The sequence below is a fragment of the Somniosus microcephalus genome, chromosome 8 (genome assembly GCF_052327205.1).
Source record: "Somniosus microcephalus isolate GS21.2 chromosome 8, FLI_Smic_1.0, whole genome shotgun sequence".
NCBI classification, from domain to species: Eukaryota; Metazoa; Chordata; class Chondrichthyes; order Squaliformes; family Somniosidae; genus Somniosus; species Somniosus microcephalus.
Window position 1 is genome coordinate 241414759 of NC_140994.1, and position 19249 is coordinate 241434007.

At 44.9% G+C, this 19249-nt stretch overlaps 1 protein-coding gene across 3 annotated transcripts in view; it reads left to right on the forward strand.

Annotated features, from left to right (window-relative positions):
• LOC147114201 (uncharacterized) overlaps window positions 1-18870 on the forward strand; it is a 64641-nt gene extending 45771 nt beyond the window's left edge. For all 3 annotated transcript variants that reach the window (XM_085995866.1, XM_085995865.1, XM_085995867.1), the window contains 5 exons: window positions 5569-5667; window positions 8501-8578; window positions 10306-10362; window positions 16646-16689; window positions 16830-18870. In XM_085995866.1, the coding sequence (XP_085851992.1) occupies window positions 5569-5667; window positions 8501-8578; window positions 10306-10362; window positions 16646-16689; window positions 16830-16901 (350 nt within the window). In that variant the 3' untranslated portion in view covers window positions 16902-18870. The remainder of the gene's footprint in view (window positions 1-5568; window positions 5668-8500; window positions 8579-10305; window positions 10363-16645; window positions 16690-16829) is intronic.
• The last annotated feature ends 379 nt before the right edge of the window (window positions 18871-19249 follow it).

Below are 19249 nucleotides of genomic sequence, written 5' to 3' on the forward strand. Positions count from 1 at the left end.
TCTCTCCAACGTCCATGGTATACATGAGAGGTCCTTGCCGTGTACAAATCGTTCCTGGCTGCCATTTCTCAGTGTGGTAGTCCCGGGCCAAAACTGGTTGACCTATCTTAAAACTCCTGGTCGGCCTTTCATTCATATTCTGAAACTGCCTGTTCTCCACATCTCTTCAGACGTTTGGCTTAACCAAACCCAAGCGGCATCGTAGTCTTCGATTGAAGAACATCATTGCTGGGGTTTGGTTGGTAACCGCATGTGTCGCATTCCGGTAGGCAAACAAGAAGTTATCCACCTTGTGTTGTAGGGGTATATCTTCATTACACATTGCCTTGATAGCCTTCTTGAATGTTTGAACAAACCTCTCGGCCAATCCATTAGTGGCTGGATGATATGGGGCAGATGTGTAATGCTTAACACCATTGTTCTTTAAGAACCTCCGGAACTCTTCAGACACAAACTGTGGTCCATTGTCAGAGCAAATCTGTTCAGGCAGCCCATTCCTGGCGAATATGGTTCGTAAAACTGTGATAGTTTTTTCCGTGGTGGTTGAGGACATTTTTATTACCTCTGGCCACTTTGAATGTGCATCCACCGCAATTAAAAACATCAAGTCCATGAAGGGACCAGCAAAATCAATGTGCACCCTTTGCCGTGGAGATGAGGGCCACTCCCATGGATGCAGAGGAGCTTGTGGTGGGGCGTTTTGGACCTTCTGGCATTCGGCACAGCTCTTGGTCATCTCTTCAATTTCTCTATCGATTCCTGGCCACCACAAAAACGCTCTGGCTAAGTTCTTCATTTTTACCCCACCCAGATGACCCTCATGAAGCTCATTGAGCACCCTATCCATCAACTTAGTTGGAATTACTACTCTGGATCCACACATCAAGGTTCCTCTGCACACTGACAGCTGTTCTCTTCTCGGCGAGAATGCTGGCAGCAGTGGTTCGCCATGTGCTGGCCATCCCTTCACCGTTAAATCATAGAACCTTGATAGTGTCGGGTCATTCCGTGTTTCCTTTTCTATGTTTGCATTCGTCGCAGGGAGACATTCGACGATGGTCGAGTGGAATAACTCCATTGGATCCACTGCAAGGTCTTCTTCTTCCACCGTCGGCAACGGTAGGCGTGACAATCCATCAGCATTCCCATGCTGTCTAGTTCCTTTGTACTCGATGTCATATTGGTGTGCCCCTAGGAAAAGGGACCACCTCTGCAGCCGTTGTGCTGTCATTATCGGTACGCCCTTCTGAGGGTTGAAAATGGAGACAAGAGGATGATGATCGGTTAGTAGAGTAAATTTTTGACTGTGCAGGTAGTGATTGAACTTCTTCACCCCCCACACTAGGCTGAGGGCCTCTCTGTCAATCTGGGCGTAGTTACGCTCGGCAGAAGTTAATGAGCGTGACGCAAAAAGCTATCGGCCTCTCTAACCCATCAAGGAATTTATGTGACAGTACCGCCCCAATGCCGTAGGGAGACGCATCACACGCCAGTCTGATCGGCAGTGCTGGGTTGTAGTGAGCCAATACTTCTCTTGAAGTGATTAAGTCCTTACTCTTCTGAAAGGCCCGCTTACAATCATTGCTCCATTTCCATGCTACTCCCGTTCGTAGCAGGGCGTTCAGTGGGTGCAGAATTGTCGACAAAAACTTATGGTAGTAATTCACCAATCCGAGGAATGACCTCAGTTGCGACACATTTTCAGGCGCTAGGGCCTTAACAACTGCTTCAATTTTGTCAGGGGACTTATGTAACCCCTCTTCATCAATCACGTGGCCACAATACGATATCTGTTTCTTAAAAAACTCGCACTTGGGGCGGTTGGCTCGTAGCCCATGTTCCCGTAGTCTAGTGAGCACCTGATCTAGGTTGTTAAGGTGTTCACTGTCATCTTCACCTGTCACAAGGATGTCGTCCAAGTAACACTGAGTCCCCGGAATCCCTTGCAGGACTTGTTCCATCGCTCTTTGCCATATCCCCGGAGCCGATGCTATTCCGAATACCAATCGATGATACTGGTAAAGACCTTTGTGAGTGTTTATCGTGAGATACTTCCTAGAGGATTCTTCAACCTCCATCTGCAAATATGCTTGTGCAAGGTCAATTTTTGTAAAACGCTTCCCTCCAGACAGTGAGGCGAAGATGTCTTCTATCCTTGGAAGAGGATATTGTACTGTGTGAAGGATTGGGTTCACCGTCACATTGAAATCCCCACAGATGCGAACCTTCCTTGGCTCCTCAGACTTATTGCTTAACGTTTCCTTCATGACAGGAACGATGGGTGTCGCCCACTCGCTCCAGTCGACCTTAGACAACACGCCTGCCTTCTCCAGATTCTCCAGCTCTGCCTCGACGGCTGGGCGAATTGCATATGGTACCGGTCTTGCTTTGAAAAACTTGGGAATTGCATTCTCTTCTATTTTTATCGAGGCGGTTACGCCTTTAAGCGTGCCCAGTTCTTGTTGAAATACCTCTTTGGCGTTAGCTAAGATTGTTGACAATCGTCCAGGAGTGACGTCGTCATCTTTTTTACCATCCACCGTCATTGCATGAATGGAGTGCCAATCTAAGCTTATCTTCCTGATCCATTCACGTCCCAATAACGGTGGTCCACCATTTTGCAGTATGTAGAGATACAATTTCTGTATTTTCTTGCCGTTGTATTCGACAGGCACCCTTATTTTTCCTCTGGGGTATACTTTTTGCCCCGTATACGTCGTCAAGATGATGGATGTCTCTCTCAAGGGTATGTGTGAGAATAGCCGCTCGTAGTCTCATCGATTCATGACGGTTAGCGCCGATCCTGTATCCAATTCCATTTTAACTTGGGACCCTGCTATTGTGAGGGTGACCCAAATGGTTCGGTGATCCTCTTTTGCGATTACATTGTGAAGTTTTAGACAGCTTAGTCTCCTGTTCCCGGATTCACTATCGCTCATCTGATCTTCGGAACTACTGTCCGTCATCTTTTGTACTTTCTTGTACGGTTCCTTAGTAGCCTTTTTGTTGTCGCTGGTCTTCTTCCCAGACCTGCAAACTCGTGCAATGTGTCCCATCTTTCCGCATTGCCTGCATATTTTGTCTTTGGACCAGCAGTCCTTCTGGTCATGGTTAGTTCTGCCGCAGCGATAACATTTTGCAAATCCCCGTGTCCTTTCGTGGGTGCCGTATTCCTGTGGCTTTTGTTGAATTTCTGCAGCTCCCCTGGCTGCTGCTTCGTATGATACTGCCACGCTGAAAGCCTTATCTAGCGTCAGCTCTTTCTCTGAGAATAACTTCTTCTGTGTTCCTTCACTCAGGAGTCCGCAGACAAATTTGTCCCGTAGGGTATCTGCCAGTCCTGCTCCGAACTGGCAGTGCTTTGATAGCTTGCGTAGTTCCGTAAGGTACTCAGCATTGCTCTCATCTTTATGCTGAGTTCTCCTGTGGAATTTAAATCTTTCTGCTATCAACAGTGGTGCAGGGTTTAGGTGTTCCTGTAGGACAGCAACAATTTCGTTAAAACTCTTCGCCTTCCGTTTGGCTGGAGTAATCAGGTCCCGCAATAGGCCGTATGTTCTAGCGCCCATTAAGTTTAGCAATACCGATGCCTTTTTCTCATCGGCTATTTCGTTTGCCTCGCAATATACCTCGACTCTTTCCACATACGTGGTCCAGTCCTCTATTGTATTATCAAAGGCAGTGATACAGCCAGCCTTTGGCATCTTGCAAATCTAAAATGGTGCCTCCCGCGCTTTGCCTTCTTCCCCTCTGTTGCTAGCGCTGCTTTCCGCGGTTTCTGTTGTAACCTGCAGCTCCTCGCGGTTTCCTGCGAGTTTAATATTTCTTTTTTTTTTTTTTTATTATTTTCCCGTCGTGGAACAACCCTGTGGGACTCTTGCCTCCCTCTTCTCGGGTCTATACGCAGCCCGGCTTCGTAGCACCGGCTGCGCCCTGTGTGCTCCACCCTCTCTCTCTCCTCTTCACGACAACGCTGCTCGGCCCCGTTGCAAGCCACCCGCTCGAGTTCGCGACCGCCGCAGCCCAGGAAGGATCAGTGTACTACCTGCCACCAGCACGATTAGCTGAAGCACTGTCGACAGGAACCAGGCCCCGCTTCCGACAGCTTCTCCAGCAATCTTCAACTCCGCTAACACAGGGGCGGATGCCCATGGTCGACGCCCGTTTCTACTGCTTCTTTCTTCCTTCTGGACTCGACCTCTGCTCACTTCACTTCAGGAATGGATCCCAGGAGGTGGTGCAGACTGTAGGTAAGTTCGTATCTGCTCGTCGCCAGTATTATGTCCGTGAATGATTGAGACACGGACAGCCGGAGTTATAACAAAACAAGTCTTTACTGATTGAAGTCAATAGGGAAAACTGAAAACACAGAGGCTCACTAGCACCTTTTATACAGGGGTGGTCACTGCCGGTACTGCAGTCTGAGACCAGTTATTCTCTTAAAGGTACATACACAACACATACCACCATCTGTACCACAAGCTTCACACACTGCTCAATGCACCACACCCCCAGCACTCACTGCTTGATTATACTCAATGACTGAGCATCCACAGCCCTCTGGGATAGAGCATTCCAAAGATTCACTACCCTCTGAGTGAAGACATTTCTCCTCATCTCAGTCCTAAATGGCCGACCCCTTATTCTGTGACCTCTGGTTCTAGAATCCCCAGCCAGGGGAAACATCCTCCCTGGAAGAATTTTCCATGTTTCAATGAGATCACCTCCCCTTCTTCTAAACTCCAGAGAATATAGGCCTACTCTACTCAATCTCTCCTCATAGGACAATCCCCCCATCCCAGGAATCAGTCTGGTGAACCTTTGTTGTACTCCCTCTATGGCAAGTATGTCCTTCCTTAGTTAAGGAGAGCAAAACTATACACAATACTTCAGGCATGACCTCACCAAGGCCCTATATAATTGCAAAAGATGTCTTTACTCTTATACTCGAAACCTTTTGTAATAAAGGCCAACATACCAGCAAGACACTATCAGGTCCTCACGATGTCCTATAGCACTTCAAATCCAATACATTGCTTTTGAAGTGTAGTTACGGTTGTTATCTAGGCAAACATAACAATCAGATTGAACTAATGAAGATCCTGCAACAGCAAATGAGGTGAATAATCACCTCGTCTATTTGTTGGTGCTGTTGGTTGATGGAGAAATTTTGGCCTGGACACTGGAAGAACTCTGTGAGCTTTGATCTTTGACATCCAACTGAACAGCAGACAGAGTCTTGGTTTAATATTCTATTCACCTCTGACAATGCAGCACTCCCTCAGTATTGCACTGACGTTTCAGCCGAGATTATGTGCTGGTGTCCTGGAGTGGGGCTTGAACCCAACAACCTTCAACAACAAGTGAATAAGTTGGACTGCAATGTATCACCAAGTCTATATCCAGCGCTAACAGAGATATCAATGATATCTTGTCACAATGTCTTTCATACTTAAAACAAACTATCTGTGCTAATGGTCCATTTTAATACTGAGTTTGTTTATTACAATGCCTGAAATTTATGAGGAAAGCTGAATGCATTTTAATAGGTGAGCTCTGTATGAACAGGTTTGGGAAATCAAAGACAGAAACCTCTGCAACCAGGAGAAAATATAGAAGATGCATCTCCGCTTTCCTCAACTGCTAATGAAATGCAGCAAATCCAAGGTAATATTTAAACACTAATAACAGAGGAGGAGTTTTACAAGTGCTCCGCTCCATTTGTTCATGGCTATTATGAATCCCCTTTGTAATTTTCAGTTACACTTAAAAGACACTCAATCACAGAAATGTGTTTTTATTCTGTCACATCCAAATATACTTTAGAATGCAAGTGCATGTTCTTATCCTTCATAACCACTTCCCATTTTTACTGTTAGGTCTTCATTACAGACTCTTGTTATTTGAGTACTTTCTTAAGCTTAGATCCTAGAATGCCGTGGGACATAAACTACTCAAAGATCATAATTATCAGCTCTTCCGAAACAACACCCAGGCGTAAAATTACTGCTGGTGAGACTGGTCGCAGTTACCCATCCAAAAACCTGTTGAAGCTCATTCATTGAAAGTATTTGGAACTCAAGGCTGGGAATTAATCTGGAACCTTCTACAATGTAGTTCAATATTATTTTATGTCATGATCTGATTTCAATTATTTGTCATATTTCATACAATTTTGCAGGGTTACGGGGAAAGGCCGGGGTTTGTGATTGGCTGAAGTGCTCTTGCAGAGAGCTAGCAGGGACTCGATGGGCCAAATGGCCTTCTTCCATCCTGTAACCATTCTATGATTCTACGATTCGATAAGCATGGCATTTTACAACAACAACAACTTGTATTTATAAAGCGCGTTTAATGTAGTAAAACGTCCCAAGGTACTTCACAGGAGTGTTAGCAAACAAAATTTGACACCGAGCCACATAAGGAGATATAGGGCAGAAAAGAGGTAGGTTTTAAGGAGCGTCTTGAAGGAGGAAAGAGAGGCAGAGAGGCGGAGAGGATTAGAGAGGGAATTGTAGAGCTTCGGGCCTTGGCAGCTGAAGACACGGCCGCCAATGGTGGAGCGATTATAATTGGGGATAGAAACATAGAAGATAGGAGCAGGAGTAGGCCATTTGGCCCCTCGAGCCTGCTCCGCCATTCAATGAGATCATGGTTGATCATCCAAATTCAGCACCCTGTCCCTGCCTTCTCCCCATATCGCTTGATCACTTTAGCCTTAAGAAATATATCTAACTCCTTCATGAATATATTTAATGAATTGGCCTCAACTGCCTTCTGTGGTAGAGAATTCCATAGGTTCACCACTCTGGGTGAAGAAATTCCTCCTCATTCCTATCCTTATCCTTAGACTGTGACCCCTGGTTCTGGACTCCCCCGCCATCGGGAACATCCTTCCTGCATCTAATCTGTCTAGTCCTGTTAGAATTTTATAAGTTTCAATGAGATCCCCTCTCATTCTTCTAAACTCCAGCGAGTATAAGCCCGATTGACCGAATCTCTCCTCATATGTCATTCCTGCCATCCCAGGTATCAGTCTGGTGAATCTTCGCTGCACTCCCACCATGGCAAGAACATCCTTCCTCAGATAAGGTGATCAAAACTGCACACAATCCTCAAGGTGTGGTCTCACCAAGGCCTTGTACAACTGCAGCAAGACATCATTGCTCCTGTACTCGAACCCTCTCACTACGAAGGCCAACATACCATTTGTCTTTTTAACCGCTTCCTCCACCTGCATGCTTACCTTCAGTGACTGGTGCACAAGGACACCCAGGTCTCATTGCACTTCCCCATCTCCCAATCTATTGCCATTCATATAATAATCTGCCTTCCTGTTTTTCCCAACAAAGTGGATAACCTCGCATTTATCCACATTATACTGCATCTGCCATGCATCTGCTTAATCACCCAACCTGTCCCAATGATATTGGATTTTCTCGGCATCCTCCTCACAGCACACACGCCCACCCAGCTTTGTGTCGTCTGCAAACTTGGAGATATTACGTCTAGTTCCCTCGTCTAGAACATTAATATATATTGTGAATAGCTGGGGTCCTAGGACCAATCCCTGCGGTACCCCACTAGTCACTGCCTGCCACTCGGAAAAAGACCCGTTTATTCCAACTCTTGCTTCCTGTCTGCCAACCAGTTCTCTATCCAAGTCAGTACCTTGCCCCCAATCCCATGTGCTTTAACTTTACACGCTAATCTCTTATGCGGGACCTTATCAAAAGCCTTCTGAAAGTCTAAATACACCACATCCACTGGTTCTCCCTTATCTATTCTACCAGTTACATCCTCAATAAAATCCAGTAGATTAGTCAAGCACGATTTACCTTTTGTAAATCCATGTTGACTTTGTAATGCTCAAGAGTCCAGAATTGGAGGAGTGCAGCAATCCCGGAGGATCGTAGGGCTGGAGGGGATTACAGAGATAGGGAGGGGTGAGGCCATGGAGGGATTGAAAACAAGGAGGAGAATTGTAAAATCAAGGCATTACTTCACCAGGAGCCAATTTAGCCCACTTTAACATATTCTGATCTTCATTTGGAGACTTTCAAACCATTAACATTAATAAAACACATCACACAACAAAAGCCTATGCTAGTTTAAATCTCGCTTATCGTGTTCTATGTTGCTGTGTATCCCAATTCACAGTCTGATTAATAGTTGCATTTTGAGTCCTTAACATTTCCCCTCTAAAAGAGAGCTCATACATTTCCTCAGATACCACCCTACAACCATTAGATGCCTCCAACACACGTCACAAATATTCTAGTGTTTCTAAAACCACTCGAGACAACTAGTGCCAAAGATTCAGTACGCCATGAATATCTTTTTTAGCCATTAATGTTTCCTCTGAAGGACTGATCCCACTTTCCTGCTCTTTCAAATATATCTCATTAGCAATGGAGCAGTTTTTGTATAAATACATGATACAGCTTTTTGAAAATCAGGCCATGTTAATGTATTAATAAGAAAAAATATTTTTTCCCAGGCGATAAAGAGACGCCGGTGCCTGAGACAAGTAGATTTGTTGAATATGCAACTGTCAGTAGAAGGGCAAAAGAAGACGGTAAGTAGATGAATAATTTTATGTGGCTCTATCAGTGGAGGTATTGTTAACATAGAAACTGTCAGAATTCATTGAGTTAAAATGTTGGTTCTGGTTTAATACTTTGGCTCGGAAGCTCTTCAGAGAGGCAATGATAAATTCTGAGGTATTTTAACAATCGTTAGTAAAATAGATCTTTGTGACGTTGGTGCACGATAAAAGACTTCAAGCAAAATACAGCAGCCTATTTATTCAGTTATTTTAGTAATTGTGTCGATTACAAGTTTGCAATAGGAATGGCTGTTTAGAAATAATATGAATAACTAAAACAAAGTAAACAAGTAGCAACAAGTGCGGATGTCAGGATCACGCTTGGCTTTGAGACTCCACATGATCATATAGCTTCTCAACACTTCATATCCAGACTCACAGATGAAGAATCAATATTTGAGTTATTTACTGGAGGACTGTCATTACTTGTGGAACCAGAACCCAGTGAGAGTCAGGAGAGGTGGGAGAAAAGAGAATAAAGAGATTAAATTTGGAAAAGATATTATGATCAGCGAGCTATGTTTTTAATTTACATTGTTTAGTAAATCTGCACCAATAGATCTACGGTGTTGATGCTCCAATTTATGAGACAACTTGGCAGCACCGTCACTTCAGAGACAGAAAGTTCTGGGTTCAAGCCCCATTACAGACTTTGAACATGTACTCTAGACCGACACTTCAGGGGGAGGACTGCAGTTTTGCAAGTGTTGACGTTCAGTTGCAAACTGTTTCGGTGAATGTTAAAGATTCCATCGTATTATTTGAAGGAGAGCAGGAAGTTGTCCTGACAAAAATTCTTCCCTCAACCAACAGCCCACCAGAGATTAACTGGTTGTTTCCTCATTTCCTGCTTTGGGACCTTGAATAGTGTTTGTTTACCTGACAACAATATTCCACTTGAAAAGTAATTCATTACTTGCTTTGGGATATGTTCAGTCTCTCTCTATAGATAGAGATAGATAGAGATAGATACATATATATAGCTTTAAGTTCCTTGGAGTCCACATCACGGAGGACCTCTCCTGGTCCCTCAATACCTCCTCTCTGGTGAAGAAGGCCCAGCAGCGCCTATATTTCCTAAGGAGGCTGAAGGGATGTAATCTGTCACCCCTGATCCTCTCTAACTTTTACCGCTGCACAATAGAGAGCATCCTGACGAACTGTATCACAGTATGGTATGGTAGCTGTAGCTACTATGACCGGAAAGCCCTGCAGCGGGTAGTCAAAACTGCCCAACGCATTACCGGCACCCGGCTACCGACCATAGAGCACATACACCAGAAACGCTGTTTACGGAGGTCACGGTCCATCATCAAAGACCCTACCCACCCCAGCCACAGTCTGTTCGCCCTCCTGCCATCTGGGAGACGCTACAGATGCATTCACACCCGTACGACCAGATTTAGGAACAGCTTCTTTCCCAGGGCTGTCATCCTACTGAACTCCACAAATAAACTCTAAAGCCTGCACATCTGCCAATGCACTTTATTATGGTTATGTTTAGGTTAATGTATTACAAGCCAAATGTATGTTGAATGTTTAAATGCCTTAATATAAATGTACACTCTCGGGAGCCGCAAGCCTACATTTCGTTGTACTGCACTTGTGCACTAACAATGACAATAAAGTTGATTATTATTATTATTATTATTATATATATAGATGCAAATACTTTATTTCCATCTTATTCTCTGCAGACACAGAAAGAGAAGATATTCATTATGGATCTATCACTTTTCAGAAAAAAGCACCAGGTAGTGAAAACTTACATTTTTATTATTTATTTTTTCATTTTTGTGTTCATCAAGGTGAGGAATGTTAGTGCTGAGTAATAAAACTCATTACATTTAGGCACCTCATGTCAGCATCAGGCACTCCTTGGGTAAATCTCCTCATACTCTGCCCCGTCAAAGTGTCCCGTCGCCAACCTCAGAAGGGCACCATTGGGCCATTTTACCATTTGCCACACAAATACATCTTGTGCCCTCTCTGAGTGAAATTGCAAAAAAATTTGGTTTAGAGAAAGTATTGTGCGGCAGGCCTGTTCCTAGTAGGAACTGCTCTGAGACTGTAGAACTAGAAATAACAAATATTAACGTACCTCAACAGTAAGACACAGTATTGTGGTGTCTACGGTACTGGACTAAAAACCGGAAAGTCAGGAGTTCCAAACCTACCATGTTGTGAAAGTGAATCCAATAAACTGAATCCAATAAATCTTATCATTTGTAGGCTAGCACCAGGGAACTCTAGATAATTGGGTTTAATAATGTCCTTCAGGGAAAGGGACCTGCCTTGTAGATTAAATGGGTCTCTAATCCACACTATGTAGTTAACACTTACTGCTCTCTGAAGTATAAAATTGCTTCAAGAAGAAGTGGAGCAGGCTCAAAGGGCCCAATGACCTCCTCCTGCTCCTATTTCTTATGTTCTTGTGTTCTTATTAAGGCACTCTGAGGTCTGTGTTGAGTCTGTGTTTTCAATTGCAGTTATACTGAATAACAGGACACAGACTACAGAAGTAAAGTAAACAGGTCTTTAGTGATTGAGGGTCAGGGCTGAACTGAGATACACTTAGCTCCGCAGGGTTTATATACCAGTGTGGTCACCACCGGTACTACAATGTACAGGAGCCATCAAAAAGTAGTCCATCACCTTAAGGTATCCTCTTAAGGTGGTACAGGTTACATACACTACAATTCCTCCCCTTTTAGCTTAACAGTGTACACCCCAATTTAAACATTACATGGATAACATATATACAATTTACACACAAAACTGTTCAAAGATTCAGTCTCTGAGGAGGCCTCCTGATCCGGGCTGGATAACGCCTTTCAGGGGTCTCTGGTTCTCGTTGCTGGGGTGACTCATCCACTTGATCTCCTATGGATTGAACATCATCCTGTATGTTCGAGTCTGAGGTAGATGCTACCGGCTCAATAAATTCTTCAACTGGTGTCTCTGCCGTAGACATGGGGTCGACCCTTGTTCTCGATTCCACAAGTTGGTCAGCATGACGTCGTATTACGTTCTCTCCAACGTCTACCATGTACATCAAGGGTCCTTGTCGTGCATGAATTGTTCCAGGTTGCCATTTATCATCCCTATAGTCCCTGGCCAACACTGGTTGTCCTATTTCAAAACTACGAGTGGCCTTGTTATTTACATGCTGGAATTGCTTGTTTTCGACTTTCCTTCGCACATTGGGTTTTAACAAATCCAACCGGGACCGCAACCTTCTGTTATAGAACATTATGGCAGGGCTTTGATTTGTCACTGCATGCGTGGCGTTTCGATACGCCATCAGGAAATTGTCCACCTTGTGTTGTAGTGGAATATGGTCTTCACTCATGGCCTTTATCGCCTTTTTGAACATTTGTACAAATCTCTCGGCCAACCCATTTGTAGCCGGATGATATGGGGCAGATGTATAGTGTTTCACCCCATTCTTTTTCATGAATTTCTGGAATTCCTCTGACACGAACTGTGGTCCGTTGTCTGAACATATTTGCTCCGGCAACCCATTCCTTGCAAATATGGTTCTTAGAACTGCGATCATCTTCTCAGAGGTAGTGGTCGACATCTTAATCACTTCTGGCCATTTAGAATGTGCGTCTACTGCTATCAAAAACATGGAATCCATGAATGGACCTGCAAAGTCGATATGCACATGTTGCCATGGGGCTGAAGGCCATTCCCACAGATGCAGCGGTGCAATTGGAGGTGCATTTTGAACTTTTTGGCACCCTGAGCAGCTTTTAGTCAGATCCTCTATTTGTTTGTCGATACCTGGCCACCACACATAAGCGCTAGCAAGGCTTTTCATCTTGACTCCCCCCAGATGACCTTCGTGCAATTCTTTCAGAACTCTCTCTCTTAATTTCGGAGGAATAATCACCCTTGTTCCATACATCAATGTTCCTTGACATACGGACAGCTGTTCTCGTCTGGCTGAGAATGCTGGTAACAGTGGTTCGCCATGTGCTGGCCATCCCTTCACTGTCAAGTCGTAGACCCGAGACAGTGTCGGGTCATTTCGGGTCTCTCTCTCAATACCCGCATTGGTGACTGGTAAGCATTCGATGATGGTCGAGTGAAATATCTCGACAGGGTCAACTGCCGGTGCCTCTTCCGCTGTAGGTAGTGGCAGGCGCGACAGCCCATCAGCATTACCATGTTGCTTTGTACCTTTGAATTCAATATCATATTGATGTGCCCCTAGGAAAAGGGACCATCTCTGAAGCCTCTGCGCCGTCATTACCGGAACACCCTTCTTAGGGTTGAAAATGGAAACCAACGGCTGGTGATCTGTCAGCAGCGTAAACTTTTGGCCTTGCAGGTAATGGTTAAATTTCTTAACTCCCCACACGAGGCTGAGAGCCTCCCTATCTATCTGAGCATAGTTGCTCTCAGCGGAGGTCAATGGTCTGGATGCGAAAGTGACTGGCCTTTCCGAGCCATCTGGAAACTTATGTGAGAGCACTGCCCCGATACCATATGGAGAAGCATCACAAGCTAAGCGAATAGGCAGCGTTGGGTTAAAGTGAGTCAACACTTCCTTAGAGGTGATCAGTGCCTTGCTCTTTTGAAAAGCCCGCTTACAATCATCGCTCCACTTCCATGGTATTCCCATTTGCAAAAGAGTGTTTAGCGGGTGTAACACGTGGTTAAATTTGGAAGAAACTTGAGGTAATAGTTAACCAACCCGAGGAACGACCTCAACTGGGAAACATTTTCCGGTGCAGGAGCTTTTACAACAGCTTCGATCTTGTCAGGTGACTTATGGAGCCCCTCCCGGTCAATGACGTGGCCGCAGTACGAGATTCGCTTTTGAAAGAACTCACATTTCTGGTGATTAACTCTGAGCCCATATTCTTTCAATCTGATGAGCACCTGCTCCAAATTCGTGAGGTGATCCTTATCGTTATCTCCTGTAATCAGGATGTCATCCAGGTAGCATTGTGTGCCTGGAATTCCCTGCAATACCTGCTCCATGGCCCTTTGCCAAATCGCTGGAGCCGATGCCACTCCAAAAACCAGTCTATTATTCTGATATAAGCCCTTATGCGTGTTGATCGTGAGATACTGACGTGACGCTTCATCAACTTCCATCTGTAGGTACGCCTGCGCCAGGTCTATCTTAGTGAAGTGTTTCCCGCCAGACAGCGAAGCGAAGATATCTTCAACCCACGGAAGTGGATATTGCACCGTGTGAAGAACCGGATTAACAGTGATCTTGAAATCGCCACAGATGCGAACCTTCCCAGGTTCCCCCGGCTTGTTGCTCAATGAACGCTTCATGACAGGAACAATGGATGTAGCCCATTCACTCCAGTCCACCTTGGACAGTACCCCTGAATGTTCTAGCCCTTCCAGCTCTGCTTCCACAGCAGGTCGTATCGCATAAGGCACTAGTCTGGCTTTGAAAAATTTTGGGTTTGCATGTTCTTCAACCTTGGTGGTTGCCGTAATTCCTTTCAGTGTTCCAAGTCCCTGTTGGAACACCTCCTTAGCATCGTCTAAGATTTTGGACAGTCGTTTAGGTTTGACGATGTCCTCCTTACAGGCATCTACAGTCAGTGCTTGTATGGAATGCCAGTCCACATTTATTCTTCGGATCCATTCCTGTCCCAGTAGTGGCGGACCTCCATCAGGTAACACATACAAGTCAATTTTCTGACTTTCTTTACCATTGTAGACCACGTTTACTTTTATCTTTCCTTTGGGGTATACTATTTGCCCCATGTATGTTTTCAATATAATCTCCATATCCCTCAGGGGAATGTGCGAGAATAACCTTTTGTAATCTTGCTTATTCATGACCGTTAATGCCGACCCAGTGTCCAATTCCATCTTCACTTGGACTCCTGCTATCCGAAGCATGACCCAGATAGTTTGGTGGTCTGCTGTGTTACCCACATTATGTATTTTCAGACAACCCAGTTGCTTACTGCTGGAGTCTGAATCCGTCTTCTGTTCATCCGAACTGTTCTCTGTCACCTTGTGTACTTTTTGGTACTTCTCCTGCGGTGACTTTTTGCTGCTGGTCTTCTTTCCGGACCGGCATACTCTCGCTATGTGACCAAGTTTGCCACATTGCCTGCATTCTTTATCTTTGAACCAGCACTGGTTCTGGTCATGCGTTGTCCTTCCACAACGATAGCATTTTACTGTGCCCAATGCCATTTCATTGGTGCTGAATTCCAATGGCCTTTGCTGTATCTCTGCAGCGCCCTGTGCTGCTGCCTCGTGGGATGCTGCAATGCTGAAAGCTTTGTCCAGCATAAGGTCATTTTCCTCTAGCAGTCGCTTTTGGGTTCCTTCCCTTAGGAGCCCACACACAAACTTATCTCTCAGTGCGTCTGCTAGTCCTGTTCCGAACTGGCAGTACTTTGATAACTTGCGCAGTTCTGTTAGGAATTCAGCGTTGCTTTCTTCTTTAAGTTGAATCCTTTTGTAGAATTTAAATCGTTCCACTATCAGCAGCGGCGTGGGGTTTAAATGCTCCTGCAGGATAGTAACAATATCCGCGAAACTCTTCCCTACCGGTTTGTCTGGTGTTACAAGGTTCCTTAATAACCCGTACGTCTTTGCACCCATTGAGTTTAATAGGGTTAGTGCTTTTTTATCATCCGGTACCTCATTCGTTGTACAGTAAACTTTGATGCGTTCCACATAAGTGGCCCAATCTTCCACATCGTTATCAAAAGCAGTGATGTTACCCATTTTTGGCATCCTTGCTGAGTTTCTCCTTCCCCTTTGGATATTATTTTTTTTTTCAAGATGGCGGCTTTTCCCGTGCTTGGCGGTTTTCCCGCGCTTGTCTTCTTCCCCCGCCGACTCAAAATGGCGATTCCCGCGCTGTTGCTGTCCATGCCTCCCAGCGGTCCTTTATTTTCCCCTGTGTTGCTGCTCTTGTTCCCCCGCCGCTCCCGCGGTCCTTGTGGCCATAAACGCTTTTCTGGCTGCTGCGCGTCTCTGCCCGATTGCAGTCCGGCCCCTGACACCAGCTGCGGTCATGTTCTCTGCCCTTTTCGTCGTTTTCCCTCCCCTTCTCCCACTGACAACTCGGCCGACTTCCCCCCCGTGCCGCTCGATCGGGCTTACCCGCCGCTGTCGTAGAAGGGCTGCTCACTGATGCTTGACTTCGTGGCCAGCAAACCAACCCGGGTTTCCGATGGCCTGCCGTGTGATGCAGGATGTTGAGGGCGGATGCCCTTTTTCGACGCCCGTTTCTGAGGACGAGGCTTCCTTTGATGCAAAACTGCCGCAAGGTAAGATCAGACTCGTCGCCACTGTTGAGTCTGTGTTTTCAATTGCAGTTATACTGAATAACAGGACACAGACTACAGAAGTAAAGTAAACAGGTCTTTAGTGATTGAGGGTCAGGGCTGAACTGAGATACACTTTGCTCCGCAGGGTTTATATCACCACCGGTACTACAATGTACAGGAGCCATCAAAAAGTAGTTCATCACCTTAAGGTATCCTCTTAAGGTGGTACAGGTTACATACACTACAGTCTGGACAGGCAGAACCCGCTTTGAGTCTGCTCCACCTGTGCAGCCCCCGGGCTATCAGGACTATCAAGCCCAACATCTAATCTAGCATAAATTGGAAATGGGGAATATAAAAGATTTGTGGGAAAAGGCAGGGAAATGGGATTAGAACAGGGGGCTGCCGTTGACCAGCGAGCACCAGCCGAGCTACAATGGGCCAATTGGCCTCTTGCTGTGCTGTAATTTCTTTGCTTTCTAACGCTGCAGCAGCAATGAAACTCTCAAACTCTGCCGAGTTTTTTAAGGAGCTTCGTTCATTTATGATCATCGCTGTGGCTCACTGTGTAAATGCAGGGCTTAGTGTGGATCTGAGTCATACAGAGTCCAACTGGGTTCACTGTCAATCAATGTCTTGCTGATCCATTGGCTGTACCAGTGAAATGCAGTAAATTGCGGACATTTGTATAACAATTGTCAGGTTTTTCTCAGTCCGATCCGTCAATGTTATCCTTTAATTGTGATGTTTGCAATCATCACAGGGTCCAGACATGGTACACAGTGCAATAAGCAATCTTCAGATACTGTAAGTATATCAATTCATTTTGGTGAAATCACACAACCTACAATATTAATATCTGCAACAAATTTGTAAAGTTGTTATCTGATGTAAAGAGATGCAATAATAGATCACACTATTATAAATGGTTAATTTCTCTCTTGCAGTACCTGGCTCCTTCAAAGGAAGATGATTCATCTGTCATCTATGCACAAATAGCACAAGCAAAATATAAATGATCTGCACAGGACAGAGAGGAAGAGCTTGGAATTCGATATGTGGAATATAACATTTGTGTATCTGCTCTGATTTAACACAATCATTGCATCACGCTGTTCAATCATGAACATAACAGATGAATGATAACTTGCAATAGAAATGGTTCTCTTAATATAGTTCCAACAATCCTTTCACAGCTTCTGCTGATGCTATGTAAAAAAAAGCAGCTACATTATGAAAAATAAATTGGACATTACACGTAATTTTGTTTCCCACTCAATTAATATCTCAGAACTGTAATAACCAACAATAATGATTCAACTATGCAATGTGTCGCTTAAGCTTGTAACCGGTTTCTGCGGTGGCCAATTTCCTATAGGCCCTGCCGCAATCGCCAATTATTGTAAGTGGTTTTGCCCCGCCCGCAGCGAGCACGCAAACCCCCTTATTACAAGTTCTGGACAATAAGGATTACTGAGGACAGATTGGAACACGGACAGCATTTTCGGGCTCACCTGCACAGTGTTTATTAAGGTTAACAAAAACCACTCCACTTGCATACAGTATGAGCGGCGTGAACACAACAGTACAGTTTAAACAGTACAACCCAGACTTGTCCAACAAGCCCCTGCCGTGCTGACTTACCACGGCCTAAAAACACCTTCCCGTGAACTAAACTATCACAGGACCCTTCCAACGCTAAACCCCCTCTGGTTTGGTAGGAACATACAGGCACCCCCTCACACAGCTAAGTGATCTTGTGGGTGTGCAGGCTTGGCAATGCTCACCTAGATTGCCCTTGATCTTGCTTGCAGCTTCCTCCCGTACGTCTCGGCTACCTGGTTCCGTACCGGCTTTGCGGCATGCGAGTCCCACTCTGAGTCTAAGTCCGTCTCGGTTGGAAGAGCAAGGCTCAGCTCCTCTTGACTTTCCATTGTGGGGAGGGCAGGAGAGAGCGAGAGAGAGAGAGCTATCCAAAACGGCTCTCTGATATACCCCCCAATACACAGACCGCTGTCTGTGGTTTTAATGGACACATGACCTGAGGGAAATGGTTTCCAGGCCTCCTCCCAGGTTTCGATGGTTTAAATCTCGTCTCGATCTCCCAGCCGATTTAACTTAACGAGCTCATCTTCTTCAGAAACAATGAGTCGCCAGCCTTGTTATTCATAACTTGGGAGTGGGCCCTCGGGCCATTGTTCCCAAGGACAGTCCGTTACCAAATGAATGCAACCTAATTACATCAGCCACCTCCAGCTTGAGTGGTTTTCCACAGCTTCCCCCCCTAAACAGCCTGTCCAGATTTTAATAAGAGTATATGTTCATAATCTAAAAATCCATGGAGTCTGCGCTGACTGCTATAGGCCCCCCTTTGATATTTCAACTTTTCCCAAACAGAAATATCATCAGAAGTTCTGTTGTCTTCCGCTGCGGGAGGCGCACTGTATATCCCAACCAAACCGTACATCAAATTTTACCCCAGGGTCCTGTAACTCACACTTTATACAACAAATCACATCACAGTTATTATAGGTATATATACAAACAGACAGTCAACTCCAGGCTATTCTTTAATCAAAGCTTGCCACCGGTGTAAGAATCATGAAAGTTTAAGAAAGTGTAAAGAAGAAAGAAAATACTTTAAAATATTGGTTAAATATTATGGTACAGTATGCATGTACATTTGTTTATTATTGATGCATATTCTAGTATAATACAGCTAATTTATCTGACTGACTTATTGTATTGAGAAACCCCCTCTTTTCTTGTTACAATAGTATAGGCTGAGAGACCCCCTTTATTCTTGCTACAATAGTACAGTCCTTAAGCTTGTCACATGATATCCAGCCATTTTTACAGTTCAAGCACCACGAGGCTAGGAAAGGTAGAAGCTTTGATGGCTGGAGCAATACAGTTTTTGACCGTGTGCATTTAAGCGTGTTTTGCTTTGTAATTCTGTTTGTAAGGTGTTACAGTAAACAGTTAAAAGACAAAGTTATGGTTTGGAACGTTTTATTTCGACACGCGTCTACTCATTGCTAAAGCCTCAAAACTCAGTGGCGGCATATTGGAAATTACGGAGCGCCACTTCATTAGTCAAAAATCAGCTCCCTAAGAAGGAAAGGACGGAATTGTCGGTGAATGTATATACATGAATGGTCACGGAGCCAGACGACAATATAAGAAAGCGAAGGTACAGTGACTGTTACTTGCTTTGTTCATTCTATTGAGAAGCTAAATAAGAGCTGCGGGTAAAATGGCCGAGGCCTTATGGAGCCGTGAGGAGCTTCCCCCAGCCAGAAGGATTGTTGGCCAAAAGAGGGAAGTGAAGCTCACCCCAAAGGCAATGGAAGAGAAGTTACATAGA